This window comes from Galeopterus variegatus, unplaced genomic scaffold (genome assembly GCF_000696425.1).
Source record: "Galeopterus variegatus unplaced genomic scaffold, G_variegatus-3.0.2 Scaffold4773, whole genome shotgun sequence".
Classification (NCBI taxonomy): domain Eukaryota; kingdom Metazoa; phylum Chordata; class Mammalia; order Dermoptera; family Cynocephalidae; genus Galeopterus; species Galeopterus variegatus.
In genome coordinates this window covers 133,934-155,899 of record NW_007730884.1, presented here as the reverse complement: position 1 = coordinate 155,899, position 21,966 = coordinate 133,934, and the positions used below count along the sequence as shown (strand labels likewise).

The window sequence follows — 21,966 nt, the reverse complement described above, 5'->3', positions numbered from 1 at the left end:
CAGTGAAAGAGATAGTAAAGCCTTTGTCCTCACAGAGCTAATAATTTAGTGGAAACGAACAAGTCAAAACAAGTCAAAACAAATAGGATATTTTCAGGTATGGGCAAGTGGTGTGAAGGAAACGCAGTGAAAGAGATAGTAAAGCCTTTGTCCTCACAGAGCTAATAATTTAGTGGAAACGAACATAAACAAGTCAAAAACAAATAGGATATTTTCAGGTATGGGCAAGTGGTGTGAAGGAAATGGAAGAGAGCACTGTGAGAGAGGATAGAGAGGGATTATCAAGAGGATGTGGGAATCGGCATTCATGCTTTCGGGTAACAATCATTTCTCCAGGCTGATGTGCAAACCAAATCCGTTCTGGGGTGTTTGTGACACGGAATCAACCCATCCCCTGTCCTCAGGGAGCAGTCAGGCTGCAGGGGGAGACAGACAAAGTGAGTCACTGGGAATCGGCATTCATGCTTTCGGGTAACAATCATTTCTCCAGGCTGATGTGCAAACCAAACCCGTTCTGGGGTGTTTGTGACACAGAATCAACCCATCCCCTGTCCTCAGGGAGCAGTCAGGCTGCAGGGGGAGACAGACAAAGTGAGTCAGAGCCCAGAGCAGTATGTGAAGATGATGCTTGAGGGGTGAAGGGATGCTTCCTAGAGGAGGGGTCTTGAGAGCTGGGCTATGAAGGATGAGGAGGAGTTTTCCATGTGAAAAAGATGGCACTTGTGGAGATGTAAAGGAGGAGCTGGGTCAGGGATTTGGAGAGGGACATGGCATTCTCATCCCAGTGGTAGCAGCGTCCCCCCACTGAGAGAGCAGGGCAGGCATGAGAGTGACAATGGGGTGCTCCCACAGCATACTGGAATGCCACCCGGGCCTTCATGATCCTGTCAGCCTTGTGTGCCACCTCCGGCATCATCATGGGCATCCTGGCCTTCGCTCAACAGCCCACCTTCACCCGCCTCTCCCGGCCCTTCTCTGCCGGCATCATGTTTTTCGCCTCCAGTGAGTGAGCCCACACTACTCCTATCCCTCTCCTAACTTCCATCTCCAACTTCCTTCCTGTTTTCAACTCCAGTCTATCCCCACCACCTACTCCTACTTCCTCTCAATTCCGCCCCTACGCTAATTCCAACCCCAGCTCCCAAGCCAACCTTACGACTATATCTAATTCCAGCCTATTCTAACACCAACCAGCATACTGCAATTTAATTCTGGCATTGACCACCTAGAGTTAGTGTCAGACTCCACAGGTTAAAGGCACAGTCCCCAACCTGAGGCCCTTACCTCAGATACAAACTGCTAGTGGGGTTCTCTGGTCACTCACACTTTTGACCAACTGGGTACAAATTTGGGGGCTCCCAAGATCCATTTAGGTTCAAAAGTTTGCTGGAACAGGTCAAAGAACTCAGGAAAGTGCTATACTTATGATTACGATTTTCCTATAGGCAACAAAATTCAGTACAAGGCCAATGAAGAGACACATACGGTAAAGCCTGGGAGGGTCCCAAGTGCAGAGCTTCCAAGTCCTCCATCTGTGGATCAGGGGTCTTCCTCCTAGCACATAGATGTGTTCACCAACAAGAAGCCCCACTGAACTTCAGTGTTCAGAGTTTTTATTGTAGTATCATTACATAGGCATGATTGATTGAACTCAATCTCCAGCTCTCCTCTGGCGCCCAGAGGTTGGGCTGACAAGTGGCATAAAGCCCCAACCCTCTAACTACATTGTCAGTCTTTCTGGTGACAGGCCCCCATCTTGAATCATCTCATTTATTAGCATAAATTCAGGTGTGGTTTAAGGGACTCATGAATAGCAAAGGTACTCCTATGACTCATGAAATTCCAAAGACTGAGAGTCTCCTCACAGGAATCATGGACAATGACCAGTCAAATTCCTTATTATACAACACAATTTTGCCCCAGCCCATCTCAACCCTACCTCCTCCTATGACTCAGGAAATTCAAGGATTTAGAGTCTCCCTCCCAGGAATCAGGGACAATGACCAGTTAAATTCTTTAATGTACAACAAAATTCTGCCCCAGCCTCATCCCAACCCTACCCCCCTAATCATCTTTACTCCCAGTCTCAACTCAGCCCCCATCCTCACCTTTATCCTTACCCCCTCCCAACCCAACTCTACCCCATCCCTATCTTCAACTCCCTGCTCATATCCAGATCTTCCCACCTTCTCTCCCCAGCCCTTTTTGTCCTGCTGGCCTTGGCCATTTACACGGGAGTCACCGTCAGCTTCCTCGGCCGTCGCTTTGGGGACTGGCGCTTTTCCTGGTCTTACATCCTGGGCTGGGTGGCCCTGCTCATGACCTTCTTTGCAGGTACTTGGGCCGAGGGGTGGGAGGGTCTGTGTCTGGGGTACAATGGGCAATACTTCAGAGGGGGAGATGACAGGGTGTCTCACGTGGATCCCACAGCACTGAGTCAGAAGGCAGACTCTAGACCCAAGAAGTTTGGGGACTGTGGACACTTAGGGAGAAAGGGAGTGTTGAGGTCTCTTGGAATGGGAATAAGAACCAGGGGTGGTTCAGGGGAGTCAACTGAGATCTCTTCTCACACAGGGATTTTCTACATGTGTGCTTACCGGATGCATGAATGTCGGCGCCTGTCCACTCCCCGCTGAACCCAAATGTATCCCCCAACTTCATCATGATGTTAAAGTGAGGTCACTGAAGAGGAAAGGGAGGGTCTAGAGGCCTGAAGTTCTGGTTCCTGGGGAGGTTAAGAGGCTCAGTCCTGGAATCTGGGTGGGGGCCCTGACTCCCGTGTCCTAAGGGGGAGGGAGGAAGAATAGGGTCTTGTGGGAGAGAGTTGAGAAGACCCAAGCCCCCGTCTGCCAGGCAAGTTGTTAGAAAAATGAAATATTTATTAGAGCGGCTTTTGGGGCATAATAAAACTGATGTGAAACTACTAAAGTGTGGATCCATAAAAGATTGGAATGAGGAGACATAGGTGTGAGTATGGTGGGTGTGGGGAGGGGGTGCTGTGTTATGGAGGTTCAACCTTCTCAGTTTCTGTAGGGATGGAGACAGAGATAAATCACAACAGTCCCTGCCCAAAAGTCAAGCACAGTTCAGCTTCCAGGAAATGGATGTGTAGAATAAAAGGATAAATGAAAAGATCTGTGACTAAACAACCTCCCTGCCCTCCCACCCCCGTCTCCAGTTGGCTCTTCTGACCTCCTCCCGCTCCAACTAGAAACACTAGAACTCTGAGCCTTCGCCTCTGCAACTGCCTCTGCATCCTCCATTCATGATCTTGACCTTCTCTTCTTTCACTCATTCATTAGTTTATTCAATAAACTGATGCCAATTGCCATGACATTTACTGACGCCAATCACAAGATAATAAGACGATTTAGCAAGGTAGATTCTGATCAGAGTATTTATTGCAGCCTATGTTAATAAATATTATATTAATAGAGGCTTATTCCCCAAAATAATATTTACTGGTGCCTCCTCAAATAACAATAATTCTATATTTATAGAGGCTTTTTTCTAATAATAATGGCAATTGAGGCCTTCTCTGATAATAATTTTTTGAGGCCTGTTAAATAGAAATAGTTACCAAGTAATAATTATTATTCCACTAATCATATTTATAGGAGCTTACTCTGGCAATAATAATTATGTTAAAGCTATAGACTTATATCTCCAGCTACTTACTCAAAATTTTCCACTTGAATAGAAGAGGCATCTCAAGTTTCACATGTCTAAAAATAAATCCCTGACCTCTCTCACACACGCCCTCACATGCTCCTCTCACTAGCTCCCTAACCTTAAGAAATGACAACTTCATTTTTATCCAGCTGCTCAAGCCAAAAACTTTGGGATCATCCCAGTTCCTTTCTTTCTGTCACATCCAACATCTAATTTTTCAGTAAATAATAGCACTGGCTCTACCTTAAAGACGTATCCAGAATTTGATCATCCATAGACATCTCCCTGGTCCAAGCCACCATCACTGCTCACCTGACTAATTGCCACAATCTTATAACTATCTTCCCTGCTACCCTCATCTTTCCCTACCTGCTGCAGTATATTCTCCACACAGCATCCAGGTAGAGTTTCATTTAAATGTGACTCAAATCGTGTTGCTCCCCTGCTCTAAACCCTCCAGTGCCTCCCATTTCAGGTGCAAAGCTAAATTCCACTAATGTACAAGAGGCCACATGCCCTGGCCCCCACTAACTCTCTGACTTCATACCCCTTCACTCACTACAGTTCAGGGGTCCTTATGACCACCCTCAGTTTTAATGATTCACTAGAAGGACTCGCAGACCTCAGAAAAGCTGTTATACTTGTGGTTCTGGTTTGTTACAGCAAAAGGATAACAGATTAAAATCAACGAAGGGAAAAGGTGCCTAGGGCAGAGTCAGGAGAGACCAGGTATGAGCTTCTGGTTGTCCTCGACCAGTGGAGTCACACAGGCAGAGATAATCCTCCCGACAACAATGTATGACAGTATGCATGGCAAGTCGCCAACCAGGGAAGCTCACCTGAGCGTGAGGGGTTTGCATGGGGATCAGACTCATAGGCCTGGAGCACCATGTGGCTGACCTTACTTTGTCAGTTTCCAGTCCTTCCAGAGGTCAAACTGATACAGTGTCACCCAAGGTCCCTATCATAAATCACATTGTTAGCATAAACCAGCTGTTATGACCGTGGCTTCTGGGTAAATGAGGACAGTCTTACCTTTTCAAGGGCTCAGAGGTTCCTGTCCAGGAGCTGGGAAGAGTTATTTCTTTACTGCTCACTCACTGTTGCTTCAGGACTGCTGACCTCCTCTCGGTCCCGGCACGTGTCCAACCTCTGCCTGGACCACTCCTCCCAAATGTCCTTCTGCTCAAAATCTAACTTTTCAGTGAGGCGTGCCTGGCCACCCTACTTAAAATCACAATACACTTTCTCTCCCTCTTCTTTGCTTTTGTTTCTCCACAGCACTTTTTACAAACATACTCTATACTTCTCTTAGATGTCTTACTGTGTCCCCCAACAAGAATATAGGCACCACCAAGGCAGAAAATTTTGTCTGTTTTTGGTTGCCTCTGGATCCCCAGTGCTTGTAAGACAGCACCTGGCACATCACTCAAAAGAATATTTGTCGAATAATAAATATTTATTCAGGTCAAATGATAATGGTATTTATTGACTTACTTAAAATATCATTTATTGGGATCTACTCTAATGCTATTGAGATTCAAAGTCTTTTTATTATTATAATAGATTGCATTAAATATTAATAGAGCAAGCCTCAACAGAAATGATGATGCCTTCCATAATAACTATTTATAAGCAGCATTCATTTCTTTAATAGAATATGTAATAGAATGTAGACTAATTGAGGACAAAGGTCTTATCTGTCTTGTGCAATGCCATATCCCCAAATTTGGGGGCCCACAAATTAATCGGATCTCATTCCTGCCTTAAAGTTCTTGAGGTCTGAAAGAACGTGTGGGAAGTGGTAGAAGGAGAAACACTTCGGATCAGGACAAGTCAGGAGGATCTGGGAAACAATAATCGGGTTAGGGGTGTGGGAAGGAGGTCCCAGACTATGGGTGGATCCTTGGGACTGTGTGGGTGGGGACATCAGCTCAAGACAGAACCAATACCCATAGAATGAAGACCAAGGCTCTGGGTGGTGAGGGTGGGCCTGAGGACTGGGCAGAGCCTCAGAAGGAGCCCCCTGGAGTGATGATGTCTGGGTGTTCTGTGTCAGTTGGGAGCTGCTGAGGAGCTTCTGAGACTGGGAGCGACTTGGGGTGATTCAGAAAAGCTGGCAGCGCTTGGACAAGACTGGTAGAGACCTAAGGAAACCAACAATTTGGATAGTGTGGCCAAGGAGGGGACATGCACTCTCGGGAAAAGCTTCGGAACAGGCCTGATCTTTCCCTTTGGCAACCCCAGACCACATCTTGTTGAGAAAGCAGATGGAGTTACTGCAGGACGACTTTATCTTTAAGGCCACATTCAGCTACCTTGATTTTGTGCTCTTCTTGGTCGCCTTCCTCTGCCCTTCCTGGCTTGAGGTGTGTGTGCCAGGGGGCACCAAGAACCTGGACCTGCTGTCAGCCTGTGATGCCTACATGTGCTAAGACTTATGGAGCCAGGTACAGTTCACCCATGTGCGTGCATATGTGCCACGGGGGTGGTGGCGGTGGTGACTTGGGGAGACGAGAAAGAGGATTATAAGATTAAACTTGAAGGTGACTTGAAGATGAAAATGGATGGAATTTTGTAGGAATTGTAGGGGTTGGGGAGAAGAATAAAGAAGAAAGTGAGTGTAGGACGGGGCTGAAGTTGGAGTTGGGGATGGGAATGAGGATAGGTGTAAGTTTGGGGATGGGGACAAGGTTGGATTTGGAGCTGGAACTCGGGTTAGGTTTGGGGATGGGGTTAAGTGTGGGGCTGGGGATGGGGTTGAGTCTGTAGTTGAGGTTGAGTTTGGGGTTGGGTTTGGGAATGAGAAAGGAGTTAGATTTGAGGATGAGAGTGGGGTTAGATTAAGAGTTAGAGCTGGGGTTAAGGATCGTGTTGAGTTTAGCGTTTGGTTTTGGTTTGAGTTTGGGAATGAGAATGGGGTCAGATTTGGAGATGATGTTGAATTTGGGGATAGTATTGAGTTCGTAATGGGGATTGAGCTTAGAAAGAAGAATGGAGTTGTTTTTTTTTTTTCCTTTTTGTCTTTTTTCGTGACCGGCAACGGATCGCAACCCTCAGTGTCGCGCCCGTACCAGACCGGGACCGGCCACGGGATCGCAACCCTCGGTGCTGCTCCCGCACCTCGCTCAGCCAGTGAGCGGCCGGTCCGTACGTGGGATCTGAACCCTCGGCGGGAGCGCCACCACGCTTCCCAAGCGGCGCACTGTAGCAGTGCGCCACCGGGCCGGCCCCAGAAGAATGGAGTTTTTAAGGGCAGAGATGGTGTTACATTAAGGATTGGAGATGGGATGACATTGGGGTTAGGGATGGGATTGGATTTGAGGATGGAGTTGAGTTTTGGGTTGGAGCTAGGGTTATGAAAGGTGTTGGGTTTGGGATAGGCTCAAGGTCACAGATGGTCTACAACATGTCCATGACCCAGACTTCCTGAAACCCACCCGGATGCTCCTTGCCAGAGCCCTGCCCACATCCATTTTTATGTTGGTGGCCCTGCTGCTCATGACTTCCACCTACCTCTGCGAGCCTGTCCTAGTTAACACATTCTGAGGAGTGGCCAGTTGCCTCACTGGTGAGAGTCTGGGTGAGGGATGAGGCCCTGCAAATTGGAGTCTACAATAAAGTAGAGCACCCAGCCTCTTGGTTCATTTCTGGTTCTCCCTATTCACCAGCTGTCCTGGGACGGCTAGCCCAGTTCATCTTTATGACTGAGGTCCTCTTCTGGGCCATCTCCCACTTCACAGAGGTCAGGTTTTTCTGGACATTCTACATGGGCTGTGGCACCTTCACTTCATACCTGATCACAGTTGAGGTTTTGCACAGGATCTGACGCTGGTGTGGGTAGAGACTAGTGCTTGGAGGGCTGGAGCTTGCTGTACTGACATCCTCATAATCCACCCCCACCCCCCCAGGCACCCTGATCCTGGTGATGAGGCCCACCACACCGGAGGCCCGACTGCAAACCGAGCTGCCTCTGCACTCATTTATCAGATGAGGACGTGGGCATGTCTTCCTTTCCATAAACCTTTCAGAACTGTGATTCTCTACCATTTGCCTGCCCTGGGCATAAACTCCAATCAGGGAAGAACCCAGGAATCTAAGCCCCCACCACCTGTTCCTCCCTCAGGACCTAGAGTTTAGGCCCCCCAGTTTCTTCCTCCTCTAGCCCCAGGAGTCTGACCTTCAGCCCCCTCATTTGGTGGAGACTCTAGTGTTGGGGCCCTCCTCTCCTAGAATGGAAGGTTGCAGAACCCACAGGAAAGCATGACTCATCCCCAACTGTCCCCTCCGGCCACATCTCTCCTCCTATTTAATTCACACCAAAGCCTGATTGGCCACTTCCCACCTCTGGGCCCCCAAATCTCTCTCTCACCCCTTCCAGGAAGCCCTCATGGTGTTGAGAGCTCCAAGGGTGGGAGGTATAGAACCTGAGACAGAGATGCAAGTTCTAAACCACTACCTAAACCACTGATGATTCGACACCCTCTGTGCCCTCCCCCACCACACACAAGGAGGGGAACCAGACCCACCAGAGAGGGAGGGAAGACGTTGTCTGTGCAACCCAGGAAGGGAGAGTGTGTGAAAAGTCAGCAGCGAAACCAACCTTGTCTGAAGGAGCACAGGCCTGTAAGCTGATCCTACTGTTTTCTGGCTTCCCTTTCTTGAGCTCAGAGACCCAGGAGTCAGGATTAGCACCCTCTTCATCCCTCAGGACCCAGAAGCCCAGCGCTCACCCCCCATGGAGCCCTGTCGATCCCTGGCCCTGCTTGCTGGCTCCCTGGGCCTGACATCCTCCCTAGTTGCTCTGAGCACCGATTTCTGGTTCGCGGCCAGAGGGCCCAAATCCTCAGCTCACTCGGGCCTCTGGCCAACGGGGCATCAGGACCCAGTAGCAGGTAAGGAGAAGTAGATTCTCTTGCGGGGGGATGGCCAGTGCAGACGGGCACTCAAAGGCTTCCTCTCCGATCAGGCTACATCCATGTGACACAGAGCTTCTGCATTCTGGCAGCCCTGTGGGGCCTGTTGTCTGTGGGCTTCCTTGTCCTGTCCTGCATCCCCTCACTGTCTGCCCCAGGCCGTGGCCCCCTTGTCTCAACCATCACAGCCTTTGCTGCAGGTAAGGACTCTGGGCTGGACTTGGGCATTGGGAGCCGGCAAGTTCCTGCGGAGGGGCTGAGCCATCTCTTGTCCTCGTCCCCAGCCCTCACCATGATGGTGGCCATGGCGGTGTACACTGGCGAGCGTTGGAGCCAGCCTCCACACCCCCAGATCCAGACCTTCTTCTCCTGGTCCTTCTACCTGGGCTGGGTCTCAGCTATCCTCTTTTTCAGTGCAGGTGAACACCCTACCCGCTGCCCAGGGGAGCTTGGGAGGGCCCAACGGGGGACTCTGAGGGAACAGGGTTGGGCAAGTGCTTACATGCTCTCTGGCCACCCCAGGTGCCCTAAGTCTGAGCGCTCACTGTGGTGCTCATCAGTCTGGCTACGAAACCTTGTGAGCAGAAGGCAAGAACAGCAGGACAAGTTTTGAGCACGATTCTCTGAAGGTGGCGTCATCAGGAGCCCAGGAATACCTGATCTTGCCTGTCCCTCACTCACAGCCCTCCCCAGCCCCTTCAGTTGTTTCTTCATTCATTCAACAAAAATTTGCTGGAACCTGGTTATTCCGAGATTAATTCAGCCAAGACATAAACCAACCATACACCAGCTTCATTCACGGTGGGTGACACTGGGCACCTGGTGGGGGTGAGAGCCTGCCAGACCAGCACACAGGGTGCTCCTGCCCAGTGGGAGGGCCTGTGTGGACACAGACACCTCTCCCCATGTCTCCCTCCTTCTCTCCTGCTTTTCTTTCTCCCTGTTCCTATCCCTCCTTCTCTTTTCTTCCTGGTCTTTCTTCCTTTAGTTAGCTCTCTTTCCTTCTCTCTTCTCTGATTTTGTAACCCTCACCAGAATTCTGCCCTCCCTGGCTTTCAGTCTCTTTCAGTTCTCTTTGCCTGTTTCATTAGTTCTTTCGCTCCTTCAGCAGCTGTTTCCTGAGCAAGCCCTCTCTGCAGGGCCGTGCTGGGTATGCTGACATGGATCAGATCGGGGCTGATATGAGTCCACCAGGGGCTTGCGGTCTGATGAGATGCGGGGTGGGGGGGTGAGGGGGTCTGTTACAGACCAAAAGCAGTTAATACAGGCCAGACAGCAGTCAGAGCCCAGGGAGGGCACCAGAGAAAGAATGACCACATCATGGAGGATAGAGGTGAGCTTCTGGGGAGATGGTATTTAGAAACTTCTTGAAGCCCAAGGAAAGGTAATATCCAGGCAGAGGGGACCAAAGATGGAGGCATGGGAAGGCCAGGAGTTTTCAGGGGATGGAGAATGGTGCTCTGTGGCCAGAGTGTAGAATGTGGGGGGATGGAAAATGAAGATGGAGAGTTTGGAGGCCTCAAATGCCATGCTGGACTTTCTCCTGAGGGTGATGAAGAGTTAGGAGAAAACTCTGAAGTTCAGCTCTGGGTGCCAGAAAGACCCTTCTAGGGACTAGGAGGGGAGGCCAGAAGGATAGGGAGGAGTTGGCAATGCACAGGTGGGAGCGGACAAGGCCTGACCTGGGACCAGGGCCTGAGATGGAAAGGAGGGAATGAGCCAGGCAGATTCAGGGGCAGGAAGAACAGGACTTGAGGATCCAAGGGATCTGTGGGGAGAAGGGCAGGAAGGGTCAAGGATAATGCCCAGGGGTCTGGCCTGACAAACTGGGTGGAGCGGTGCTTCCACCTCTGGTTTGGCGGAAGATACTGAGCTCAGTTGGGATGTGGTTGAGGGTCAGGACCCTGGGGGACAGAGAGTAGCAGTTAGGACTCGAGTGTGGGGCTCAGGAGAGAGACCTGGGGCTGGAGATGGAGTTTGGGGTGCTCTCAATGTATCAAGGGTCACTGAAGCTGCAAAAGTAAAAGGGCGCACCTGGTAAGAGGGTGCAGGATGGAGCCTCAAGGGAGGGGAGAAGATGCAGGAGCAGGAGCACACATGGGGGTCTGAGAGAGCAGTCAGAGACTTGGGAGCCAGGAGAGCTTACGAGCCTCAGAAGTCAAGGGAAGAGAAGTTTCTAGAAGAAGGACATGATCTACTATCTTATGGCCCTCAAGCTCCCCCAAGACCTGCTGCCTGACTCTGAGCTGTCACTCTATTAAGAGAGCTGCTGGAGTGTGTGTGTGTAAAGGGTGGTTATCCCTTTAAATGGCCGCTGGGGGAGGGGGTTCTGGAACTCCCACTGCCTCACAGAGACCCCGTTTTCCTCCCCCCACCACTCTGGGCTCTGTGTTTAAGAAGCCCTGCGGAGCTGGCTGTGAGTCCCTTAGGTGGGTGTGTGTGTAGGGGTGGGGAGGGCACTGGACAGGCTGAAGGGACATTCCACTGGAGGAGGGAGGTCTCTGGGATGATAGCTTCTTAAGCAGTGAAGCCTGTGGTGAAGGCCTCAGGGTCTTCAAAGGGAAGAGGACTGACTGGGGCACTGAGGAACAAGTTCTGGGGGGAAGGGATCATGAGTCCCCAGGCAGGGCTGTTGAGGACGGGGCCTGGGGCATGGGAGGATCTGAGGGAGAGTCTTCAGGTCCTGAGAAGCAGGGGTCCCAGGGAGAGGTGCTGGGGTAGGAGTGTCCTGAAGTGGGGTCCTTAGGGCAGGAGGGGTGGTGGCCAATCTTGCCTGTGTGGCCCTTGGCAGCAGCCTCTGTGGCATGGGGGTGAAGCGGAGCCTTCAGAGTGGGGGCACTTTGTTCATCCTCTTGGCCAACATCCTCATAGTGCTCTCCACTGCCACCAACTACTGGACCCGCCACCATGGTGGCCACAGTGGCCTGTGGCAGGAGTGTAACCACGGCATCTGTTCCAACATGCTCTGCCAGAGTGAGGCCCGGCGCGTTCACACCTCAGACCCCCTGCAGCCAGCTCCCAGAGCTCGGGACACAACAGCTGGGCACACAATAAGCCGCCCCCACCCCCACTCCTTCCATCCCAGCGGCCCCTCCATGACCGAGGCCACCACGAACCACCACTTGTGGATCTGCCTCCCTGTCCCTCCCTCCAACCCCCCGTCACATTATGCCTGTCGTGACATGAACTCCAAGTCCCCATCCAAATGCCTGATTCCGGGTCGGCAGAGCAAGGCTCTTAGCCCCGTACCGGCTGGTGGGAGTGGTGGCCAGGGCAGTTTCCTGTTGCGACCGGTTGTCGCGACAGGGGCGGCGCCCGTGAGGGGCTGATGCGGCCCGCTCTCCCTAGCCACGCTGGCCGTGACGGGGGTGTGCATGGCGCTGGCGGCGGGCTTGGGCGTCGTGGGAATGGTGATGGCGTTGAGGATTCTGTGCCACCAGGGCGAGTCGCTGAGGGGCCAGACTACGAGCGCCTTCTTCCTCTGCGGTGAGACGGCTGCAGGCCCCTCGGCAGAGGGTGCGCCTGGGAGCCAGGGCGTGGGGCGTGAGGTGCTGGACCTGAGCTGGGAGGAGGGGCTGGAGGCCGAGGGAAGGCGGCGGGGCTCGAGGTGACAGGATTCGAAGGGGAAGGAACTAGAACGCGGCACGGCCAGAGGCGGCGCAGGAAGGAGATAGGCGTGGCCTGATAGACCCTGGACGGGGCGGACCCGAAAGGGCGCCCCACCCGGCTACGCTGAGCAGCCCACGCTCACCCGACGGGTGGCGGGGCCCAGGGCTGCTGCTGCTGATCGCCTTGATAGGCTACACCGTGAAGAATGCGTGGAAGCACGACGTCTTCTTCTCCTGGTCCTATTTTTCTGGGTGGCTGGCTTTGGTCTTCTCCATTCTCGCGGGTTAGTAGCCTGAACGGCGGGAAGAGGGTGGAGGAGACTCCCCAGTTGCCCTCCTAGGAAAACCCACAGTGACCCCTCAGGGGCTCCCCTGCTCAGTCCACTCCCGACTCCCGCAGACCTAGCAGAGACGCCATTGGAGCCCCAAACTCCAGTCGCGGGGCCCGCCCGGCCATCCGCCCCAGGACCCACCTTCCTCCACCCGCCCTCTGCTCCCCCCTCCAGGCTTCTGCTTTCTCCTGGCAGACATGATCGTGCAGAGCACCGACGCTATCAGTGGATTCCCCGTGTGTCTGTGACTTCAGCCTGTCCGAGACAGAATAAAGGAACGGCTTTTGGCGCCGCGGCTCCGCCTGCCTTTCTTGGGGACGTGGGGACACGGACACGGGCGACATGAACAGACATGAGCATGGGAACATGAGCATGAAGAGGACAGGGGACAAGGACACGGGGTCGCAGACATTGGGATACATAAAGGCTAGAGGACTGGATTTAAGGACATGAACCTATTGTGAACGTGGAGGGGGGGACATGGACATAGGGACACGAACGTGGGCAAGGGACACGGACTTGGAGGGAAAGAGCACACGGGGGGAGTGGGGCCATAAGGGGCGTGAGCTCATGGAGAGGGTGTGGGGTTGTCATCGAGGAAAACGGGAGACGCGGACAGTGGAGGGGACAAGAAACACCGGCTTGGAGAGAACGGGGAGACACCGGCACTGGAGGACTCAGTGGCGTGGAAGGGTGTGGGGTTGTCATCGAGGAAAACGGGAGACGCGGACAGTGGAGGGGACAAGAAACACGGGCTTGGAGAGAACGGGGAGACACCGGCACTGGAGGACTCAGTGGCGTGGCAACACGAGCACCGGGTGGTCATGGCGACAATGGCACGGTGACTTGGAGAGGTGGGGAAGAAGGGAGGGATCTGCAGGGGGAGAGCAGATCAGGACATCGGGAAGAATTTAGGAGGACCAGGAGGATCTCCACTCCCGGAGCGCTTCCCTCCCGGCACGACTTTGCCCTTTGTTCCCCGCCTTCCCCTCCTCCCACTCCGGTCCCGTCTCTCCCTCCGGGACTCTCTTCCCATTGGTCCGCATCGCACGCCCAGCGCCCTTCTCTTCAGCCTCCTGATTGGTCCTCTGTTGAGGAGGCGGGCTCCGCGGGGGTTGACTGGCTGGCGGCGCGGCGCGCAGGCGCAGAGAAGGACGGAGGGCGTGGCGGGAGGGCAGAGTCAGAGTGGGGACTGACCCCGCAGGTGGCCGCGGCAGGAAGATGGCGGAGCTGCGCGCGCTCGTGGGTGTTAAGAGGGTCATCGACTACGCCGTGAAGGTGACCGGGCCCCCCTTTCCCACCTCCCTGACTCCCGCGGCCGTGCGCTTTCGGGATCACGAGCGCGCTCTGTATGGGGTTCTTCTTGTAACCTCCGACCTCTGCCGATCTTCCCCCAAATGTCAAAGTCACACCTGGGGGCAAAGATCAAAGACTGTGAGGTTCTGCCACATGATCCCTCTGGAGTCATGACCTTGTTTCCTTTTTCCCAGTTCGGGACTCACTCTTCTAATAGCTGTATGCGGGGCGAGTTACCTTCTCTATTTCTTACCCGCCGGAGGAGTTGTGGTCCTTGTTTAACACACGGAGAAACTGAGTCAGAGAGGACACTCAGCTAGGGAGGGACAGAGCCGAGAGTCCTATCCAGGTCCTTCTGATTCTTCACTCAGACTCGTGCTTTGCACACATTACCTATTCCATTAACTATTACCGCACCGGAGATGTGTTATAGTGGGGGTCAGACAGGGCACTGTGGGGAGCCAGAAGCTGTCTTTTCACCTCCATAGCCACAGGGTGAGCAAGGAGGTGAGGCTCTAGCTAGGAAGGGAGGGAGTTTATTTGCTAGAGATGAAAGTTCAAGGGGCCAACCTGACTGAGCTGGAGGAATTGTTTTCATTCTCCATATAAGGGGGAGGTGGGGGGGGTGCATAACGTTTCTGAGAGCCCGTTCGGCTTGTTCCCACAGGAAAGCTGATATAGACAGAGGTGAATTAGACAGGGCCCCTCAGGCCAGTTTCTCTCAATGCTTGGCCTAAACTGGACTGAAGAGGTGACTGTTGTGCATGTTTGTCTCCCCCATCAGATTAGGAGCTCACCCTTTTGTCCCCAGCATTGCTCAGCTCAGGGCCCTGGCACCTGGGAGGCTTCACAGTGGGTGAAAGTGATCAAAGGTGATGCTGATACTGCCCCTGCCTGCTTGGGAAATGGGTTGGGGAGGAGACAGACTGGGACACAGAACAGCTAACAGTGGGTACTACTTACTGTGTGCCAGGAAGCATTATAAATCCTTTACAGAGATGAACCCATTCAGTCCTCTCAATACTCTCTATATTATTAATCCCACTGGACAGATGAGGAAATTGAGGTCCGTGGAGGTTCAGTTACTTGCCAGATCACCCAGCTAGTAAGTGGCAGAGAGAGTCAGGATCGAAACCCTAGCGAGTCTGGCTCCAGACTCTGCCCTTCCTATTTCCACTCAACAGCTACTTGGCCTAATGATGCCTCTGGCAGCATATGACAAGGATGTTGCTGCCCATCTTTTTGAGACTCCTCTTAGGGCCCTGGGGCCCATGTCTCCTGGTTTTCTCTCACCTCTGACTGTTCCTGGGGGTGCCTCCTTTGTATTCCTACAGCACCCCTGGGCCTCCTCTCTCTGCCCCACCTCTGGTCTCTCTGGCCTGGGATGTCTGGGGTTGTAAATCTGTCTCCCCCACCAGACAGGCTCATGCTCTTTTCCCACTGTTGATCAGCACAGAGATGGGCACATGGGTTCCTCCAGTGTGTTCAACTAGAGGACAGAGTAGAAATGTGTATGCAGCATTGTATCAGCTCCTCTACTTTCTGGAGGGTCGGTGCTACGTTTCCCTCGCACAGTGTCCCAGGGCTCCCTCCATTACATCCTATTTCACTGGATGTGTCTGTTGATGTCCCTTTTGGAACAAATAAGTGATTCAGACACTACCTGCTACCTAATCACCAGGCAGGCCCCAGGCACCATTCCTTCCCCTCCTTCCCCTCACCTCCCACAGCCTGTTAGTTCCATGTGTATGCAGCATTGTATCAGCTCCTCTACTTTCTGGAGGGTCGGTGCTACGTTTCCCTCACACAGTGTCCCAGAGCTCCCTCCATTACATCCTATTTCACTGGATGTGTCTGTTGATGTCCCTTTTGGAAAAAATAAGTGATTCAGACACTACCTGCTACCTAATCACCAGGACAGGCCCCAGGCACCATTCCTTCCCCTCCTTCCCCTCACCTCCCTCAGGCTGTTAGTTCTGAGCCCTGTCCCTCCTGCCCCATTGTCTCTCCTCCATCCTCATGGCCCCAGCAGTTCAGGCCTTATTCTCTCACCTGGATGCTTGCTCCAGCCTCCTTCCTGGTTCTCGGTCTCTCCCCGTCAGCCCATTCTCTCCCAGCCTTAGGAGTCTTCCTGCACCCAGAGCTGACCCTGCTCTCCCCTGCTCACAGCCCTCCCAGGACTTCCCAGCATCCTCAGGACAAAGTACCAGCTTCTCAGCCTGGCATTGCAGATGCTTCATGGTCTGGCATCCCCTTCATGGTCTGGTTCAACCATCCATGTCCCTTCTGGGGCCCTCCCTTACCCTTTGTGCTTTCACACCTCCAACCTGCTCCTCCTTTCCTGATAGGCCAGACTGCCTCTTGCTTGGTACTTTGCCTCTGCTATGCCCTCTGCCTGGGTGCCCTTGCTGCTCAACCCTCCAACTGCTGTTTCCTATCCTTCCCTTGCCTTGACTGACTGATCCATTCTATAAAAATTTAGTTATTTTCTGGCATCACCTCTTACAAGATGCCCTCCACCCACACCCGTAGGCTACCTTGGTGTGTCCTTGGGGGCTCCTGTAGCACCTTGGGCTTGCCTTCATCAGCCCTTCCTCTGTTTACTCCAGTGTTCCCTCCCTGTCCCCCACCATCCCCAGACTGGCAGCTTCTTGTGGGGAGGGCCACCTCTGTGTCCCAGCATCATTCCCGTATCTCCTTCAAGTCTTTGCTCAAACATCACCTTCTCTGTGAGGCCTTTCCTGGTCATCTACTTAAAATCACAGCCTCCAGAGTCCCTGTCCCCCCCTCCTGGCTATATTTTTCCCCATACTTTTATAACTTTGTAATCCACAGTGTAGTTTACTTATTTATCGCTTTAGTGTCTGTTCTCCGCTTCTGAAATTTGAGCAGTGGGGGCCAGTGGGGGGTAGAGTTTGTCTGAAGTGTTCACTGATGTCTCAGACAGCGGGTACGCTACTAGAATGGGTCTTAGTATGGACTCCGAGCCCAGCTGCCTGGGCCCACTTCCTGCTATGTGACCTTGAGGAAGTCACTTAACCTCTCTGAGCCTCATTTTTCTCTTCTGTACAATGGAGATAATGATAGTACCTACTTCATTGGGTTGTAGTGAAGATTTAATAAGCTCTAAAAACAGTGTCTGGCACACAGTAAGTGTTGGCTGGCACTGAGTGAGTATTGTTATTTTTGTTGGTAGCAGTAGTAATGGAAGTTTATTTAGTCACTTATTCAAAACATAACAAATGCTGTGCTCAGAGTGTGTGTGTGTGTGTGTGTCTGTGTGTGCACGTGTGTGTATGTCTAGGGTATTAATAAGTATGTGGGGGTCTGGCCAGTTAGCTCAGTTGGTAGAGCATGGTGCTGATAACACCAAGGTCAAGGGTTCAGATCCCCATACTAGCCAGCCACAAAAACAAAAAAAAAAAGCACTTGGAGCATTACCTATATGGGTTGTGGCTGTTTTTGTTGAAGGTTAATAAGTTGCCCCCCTGGACACTGAATGCTGATTCATCTACCTCAGTTTATAAAATATCACTATTTCAAAACAAAGCAGAACAAAAAACTGTGACTAATTTTTCAGGCCAACGATTGTTTACTGACTTATGCAATTTAAATCAACAGTGTTTTTCAAGCTCGAAATCAACTCAAGCTTAAAACATCTTCCATTGAGAAGATGAGCTGGCACATCTTCCTGGTGCTGGAAATTTCTCATCCCTTTCTCCTCAAAAGCTTGGGGCTAGAAGTCCAGCCAGAGCAAGAGTGTGGGGGGGCTAAGGATTCTTCTGTAGCCTGCCTGTAGGCCTTTTACTATCTTAAAGGGGAAACTAATACCTTGTATTTTAATTTATTTTTTTAAGGAAAAATATAAATGGTCTTATGCTGTTGAATAAGTGGATGGACAGGTGAGATTCTAATGTATAACTCTTGTAAACAAGATCTTATTGATTCATTTGACAAGTATTTACTTACACAATGTACCAGGCACTGTTTGAGGCCCTGGGGATACAGTAATGAGCAAAACAGACATAAATCCCTACCCTCGAGGAGTTGGCCTGCGAGGGGTGAGAAGATAGACGATAAATATAAATACGTACAACATATGTAGTCTGTCGAGGTGGTCGGACACGAATGGTTGGGAATGATGCATTTTCTGTAGGCTGGCAAGGGAAGAACAAAGAGGCAAGAGATTGAGCCAGGAGGATGTCTAGGGCAAGATTGTCCCAGGTGGGGGTGACCATGACTACCAAGGGGTCAGTTTCCTCACCTGTGAAATGGGTTAATAGTAGATCCTAGCTAAGAACACAAGAGGTAATATGTGTGACATGCTTAGCACAGTTCCTGGTGAAAAGAAACATGGATTCAGTACACGGTGGTCATTCCAGTTATATTTCTAAAAGCAAATTTATTCAGTTCTGAAATTTGAGCCTTATTTTTAGCGTTAAAATGACTTTTTAAACATGAAATAACAGTGAGAAAATGACAGTTGTTCTTTTCCCTTTCTCCTCTTCTCCTCTTCTTACTTCTCTCTCCTCTTTCATCTTTTAGTGTTACTGGTCCTTGAGGCACAGCCAGACTGGGAAGCCCCTGACCAAATCTCCTATTTTCATCTCTGATTCTGTCCTGCCTGTAGAAGGAACATCCACACCCACCAGCCCCAGAGAAAAGGGACAAGGAAATAGCAAGAGAGAGTGTCTCAGTGTCCCCAGCTGGCCCAGGTGTCACCCTGGGTCTATTCTGGCCACGTCCTTGGTGGTGGCCACACAGAAAAAGGGAAAGAGGGCAGTTTACAGGCCAGATCATGTGACTCCTAAGCAAGGCTCCTCCAGGCATCCCTTGAGAGCTTCTAGAACACAGTGGCCTGAATTGGAACTTGCCATCCTGCCTTGCTTGTACTAACCATTCTTGACTCTTTCTTTCCTCTCTTCTTTCCATGAGCACCAAGCCCTGTCAGTTCCACCTTCAAAGACCTCTCCAGTCCATCCACTTCTTCATCTCCACTGTCATGGCTGTCTAGGCCACTGTCATCTCTTATTTAGGTGGCTGACAGCCACCTAGCTATCTCCTCACTTCCTCTTGTTATTTTCCAATTTTCTCCACCAAGAATCCAGAATGATCTTGTAAAAACTGTAGTTGGATCAGTCACCTCTTTACCCTTCCCTGTTGTTCTTAGGACCAGGGCCCAGCCCCTCACCACGGCCTGCTGAGCCCTGCACAGTTGTATTGGTTTCCCGTTGCCGCTATAACAAGGTACCACAAGCTTAGTGGCTTAAAACAACAAAGATTTATTCTGTTATGTTCTGGAGGTCTGAAGTCCAAAGTCAGTCTCACTGAGCTAAAAATCAAGGTGTCAGCAGAGCTGTGGGGGCTCTGGGGGAGAATCTGTTGCTTTGCCTTTTCCAGCTTCTGGAGGCCACCTGCAGTCTTTGACTCGTGGTCCCTTCCTCCTTCTTCAAAGCCAGCAGTGGTGCATCTTCCAGTCTCACCTCCCTCTTCACTTGTAAGGACACTTGTGATGACATTTAGGGCCCACTCGGATGATCCAGGATTATCTTCCCTGTTTCGAAATCCTTAAATTAATCATATCTGCAAAGTCCCTTTTGCCATGTAAGGTCACATTCACAGGTTCCAGGGAGATTAGGATGTAGACATCTCTGGGGGACCGTTACTGTGCCTGTACCAGTGGTCTAGCCCTCACCAGCCTCTCCGACCTGATGGCACACTGCCCTCCCCTGGCCATACTGGCCTCCTTTGACTCCACAAACGCTCCCCACTCTTCCTAGCTCAGGGCCTTTGCACATGCTCTTGCCCCTCCTGGAACCCTTTTCCCTCACACTTCACCTAGTCAGTGCCAGTTCATCTCTGAGATCTCAGCTCAAGTGCCACTACCCCAGGAGGCCTTTCCTAACCGCCTCCAGCATCAGACTAGGTCAGGCCCCCATCATCCTGTCTCACAGTTCCCCAGACTTCTCCTTCAGGTGGGACAGCACGGGCTTGACTGCATAGTTCTTGAAGCTGGACTGCCCAGGTACGCACCCCAGACTCACTGCTGACTGGCCATGTGACCTTGGGCCAGTCCCAGTTTCCTTATCTGCAGAAGGGGATAATGACAGCTCCTCCCTCTTGGGCTGTGGCCAGGATTAATAAGTGAGGATGTGTGTAATTGCTTAGAACAGAGCTCCTACACGGTGCTCCTTTAGTGCCTGGTGGCCAATAATATCTCCATTTGTCATCAAGAAGATTGTTGTGGGCTAAGAAATACTCCTACCCGCTGGAACCTGAGAAGATTACCTTACTTGGAAATAGGGGGTCTTTGTAGATGTGATCAACTTAGGGATCTTGGGGTGGGGGGATTATCCTGGATTTTCTGGGTGGGCCCTCAATGCTATTTTAAGGGTTTTAGCTTTGCAGGTTTTTTGATTTGGTTTTTAATTTTCTTTTTCTTTTGGCGGCTGGCCAGTATGGGGATCTGAACCCTTGACCTTGGTGTTATAACACTGCTCTCTAACCAACTGAGCTAACGGCCAGCCCTAGAGTTTTTGTAAGAGAGGGGCAGAGGGATATTTGACACACAGAGAGAGGAGAAGGCCATGTGAAGACAGAGTCGAAGATACTGGCCTTGAAGTTGAAATGATGAAGCCACAAGCTAAAGAGTGCTGGCAGCCACCAGAAGTGGAGGAGGCAAGAAACACATCCTCCCCTGGGGCCTCCAGAGGGAGCGCTGCCCTGCCAGCACCTTGATCACAGCCCCCTGAAACTGATTTTGGAATTCCGGAACATGGCCTTGAAGTTGAAATGATGAAGCCACAAGCTAAAGAGTGCTGGCAGCCACCAGAAGTGGCGGAGGCAAGAAACACATCCTCCCCTGGGGCCTCCGGAGGGAGCGCTGCCCTGCCAGCACCTTGATCACAGCCCCCTGAAACTGATTTTGGAATTCCGGAACTGTGAGACAATAAGCCACCAGGACTGCGGTGATTTGTTATGGCAGCCACAGGAGACTAATAGGAGGATTAGTTGTTCATGACACGCCCTGCTCTAGGCTGGGAGCCTCTGTCACTTGCACACAGAAGGTGCTCAGTAAAGATGAACTTTGTGGGGAAAGGAATTTCCTGTTTGGCAGAGAGAGGCCTTCAATGCTAGTGTCTTTTTGATTAAGTTGTGACCACATGTGAGTCATGAAATTCGTGTAGAAGGCCAGCATTCCAGGAGAAAAAAGAATAGGAAATGTCAGGGTATGGCATATTCAGTAAGGATAAGTATTCCTCACGAAACCTCACATTGCAGTGGTATTTATATTTATATAAATATATGTGCTATGTACTTGTAATATACTTGAGGATATCATAAAGTGCATTTCTCACCTTGGGTTCCAGTAAACAAACATTTGAGAAACAGTTTCAGGCCTAAGGAGCAGTGACAGAGTAAGGACAGTCATGTCAAATGTCCCTGGTGCCCACGAATGTCTGAGTGAGAGAGTGACCTGTCCCTGCCTACAGAGTCTAACCCAGCTCTGTCCCTGGAGCTCTGTTACCTTGGGCAGGGTCCTGCCCCTTTCTAGCCTGCTGTTGTCCCATCCAGCCTGTGGGAGGTTGGTGTCGAGGCTCTGGCCTTCTCCCCTGCTTCCTTCTGACCCTGCCCCTCCCCTCCTGCTGGGCAGATCCGAGTGAAGCCCGACAAGTTGGGTGTGGTCACAGATGGCGTGAAGCACTCCATGAACCCCTTCTGTGAGATCGCCGTGGAGGAGGCTGTGCGGCTCAAGGAGAAGAAGCTAGTGAAGGAAGTCATTGCTGTCAGCTGTGGTCCTGTGCAGTGCCAGGTACTCAGAGTCCCAGGGAGCGGGGCACAGACTTCTGGGTCTGAGGGAGGAGGGGCTGGGGTTCAGTCTCCTCGGTCCCCTGGGGATGGAAGCTAGGTCAAGCCCCTTTCTGTCCTTGGCAGGAGACCATCCGCACTGCTCTAGCCATGGGCGCAGACCGAGGCATTCATGTAGAGGTGCCAGCTGCAGAGGTGGATTGTTTGGGTCCCCTGCAGGTAGCCCGAGTCCTGGCCAAGCTGGCAGAGAAGGAGAATGTGGACCTGGTGCTGCTGGGCAAGCAGGTGGGTGTCACTAGCCCCTCCCTCATGTCCTTGAGCTCATTCTTGCTC

General features: G+C 51.7%; 4 protein-coding genes and 1 non-coding gene across 6 annotated transcripts in view; all 5 read left to right on the top strand.

The window, feature by feature from the left end:
- LIM2 (lens intrinsic membrane protein 2, 19kDa) overlaps positions 1-2,923 on the top strand; it is a 6,988-nt gene extending 4,065 nt beyond the window's left edge. The window contains exons 3-5 of the mRNA XM_008588319.1: positions 853-1,002; positions 2,200-2,334; positions 2,575-2,923. Coding sequence (XP_008586541.1) covers positions 853-1,002; positions 2,200-2,334; positions 2,575-2,636 — 347 coding nt within the window. The 3' untranslated portion in view covers positions 2,637-2,923. The remainder of the gene's footprint in view (positions 1-852; positions 1,003-2,199; positions 2,335-2,574) is intronic.
- Positions 2,924-8,376: 5,453 nt separating this feature from the next.
- NKG7 (natural killer cell granule protein 7) lies at positions 8,377-9,326 on the top strand. The gene is made up of 4 exons (XM_008588318.1): positions 8,377-8,567; positions 8,642-8,788; positions 8,873-9,007; positions 9,111-9,326. The coding sequence occupies exons 1-4, from the start codon at positions 8,411-8,413 to the stop codon at positions 9,167-9,169; spliced, it is 498 nt and encodes a 165-aa protein (XP_008586540.1). The 5' UTR covers positions 8,377-8,410; the 3' UTR covers positions 9,170-9,326.
- Positions 9,327-11,392: 2,066 nt separating this feature from the next.
- CLDND2 (claudin domain containing 2) lies at positions 11,393-12,817 on the top strand. The gene is made up of 4 exons (XM_008588317.1): positions 11,393-11,561; positions 11,937-12,074; positions 12,361-12,480; positions 12,703-12,817. Exons 1-4 carry the CDS (start codon positions 11,393-11,395, stop codon positions 12,774-12,776), a joined length of 501 nt encoding a protein of 166 aa, XP_008586539.1. The 3' UTR covers positions 12,777-12,817.
- Positions 12,818-13,678: 861 nt separating this feature from the next.
- The window catches only part of ETFB (electron-transfer-flavoprotein, beta polypeptide), a 14,353-nt gene continuing 6,065 nt past the window's right edge, over positions 13,679-21,966 (top strand). The window contains exons 1-3 of one of the 2 annotated variants that reach the window (XM_008588315.1): positions 13,679-13,806; positions 21,479-21,637; positions 21,760-21,918. In XM_008588315.1, coding sequence (XP_008586537.1) covers positions 13,750-13,806; positions 21,479-21,637; positions 21,760-21,918 — 375 coding nt within the window. In that variant the 5' untranslated portion in view covers positions 13,679-13,749. The remainder of the gene's footprint in view (positions 13,807-21,478; positions 21,638-21,759; positions 21,919-21,966) is intronic. The other variant, XM_008588316.1, reaches the window with a different exon arrangement.
- On the top strand, positions 17,154-17,227 carry TRNAI-GAU. Its single transcript has one exon. It is a non-coding gene; the product is annotated as a tRNA-Ile (tRNA).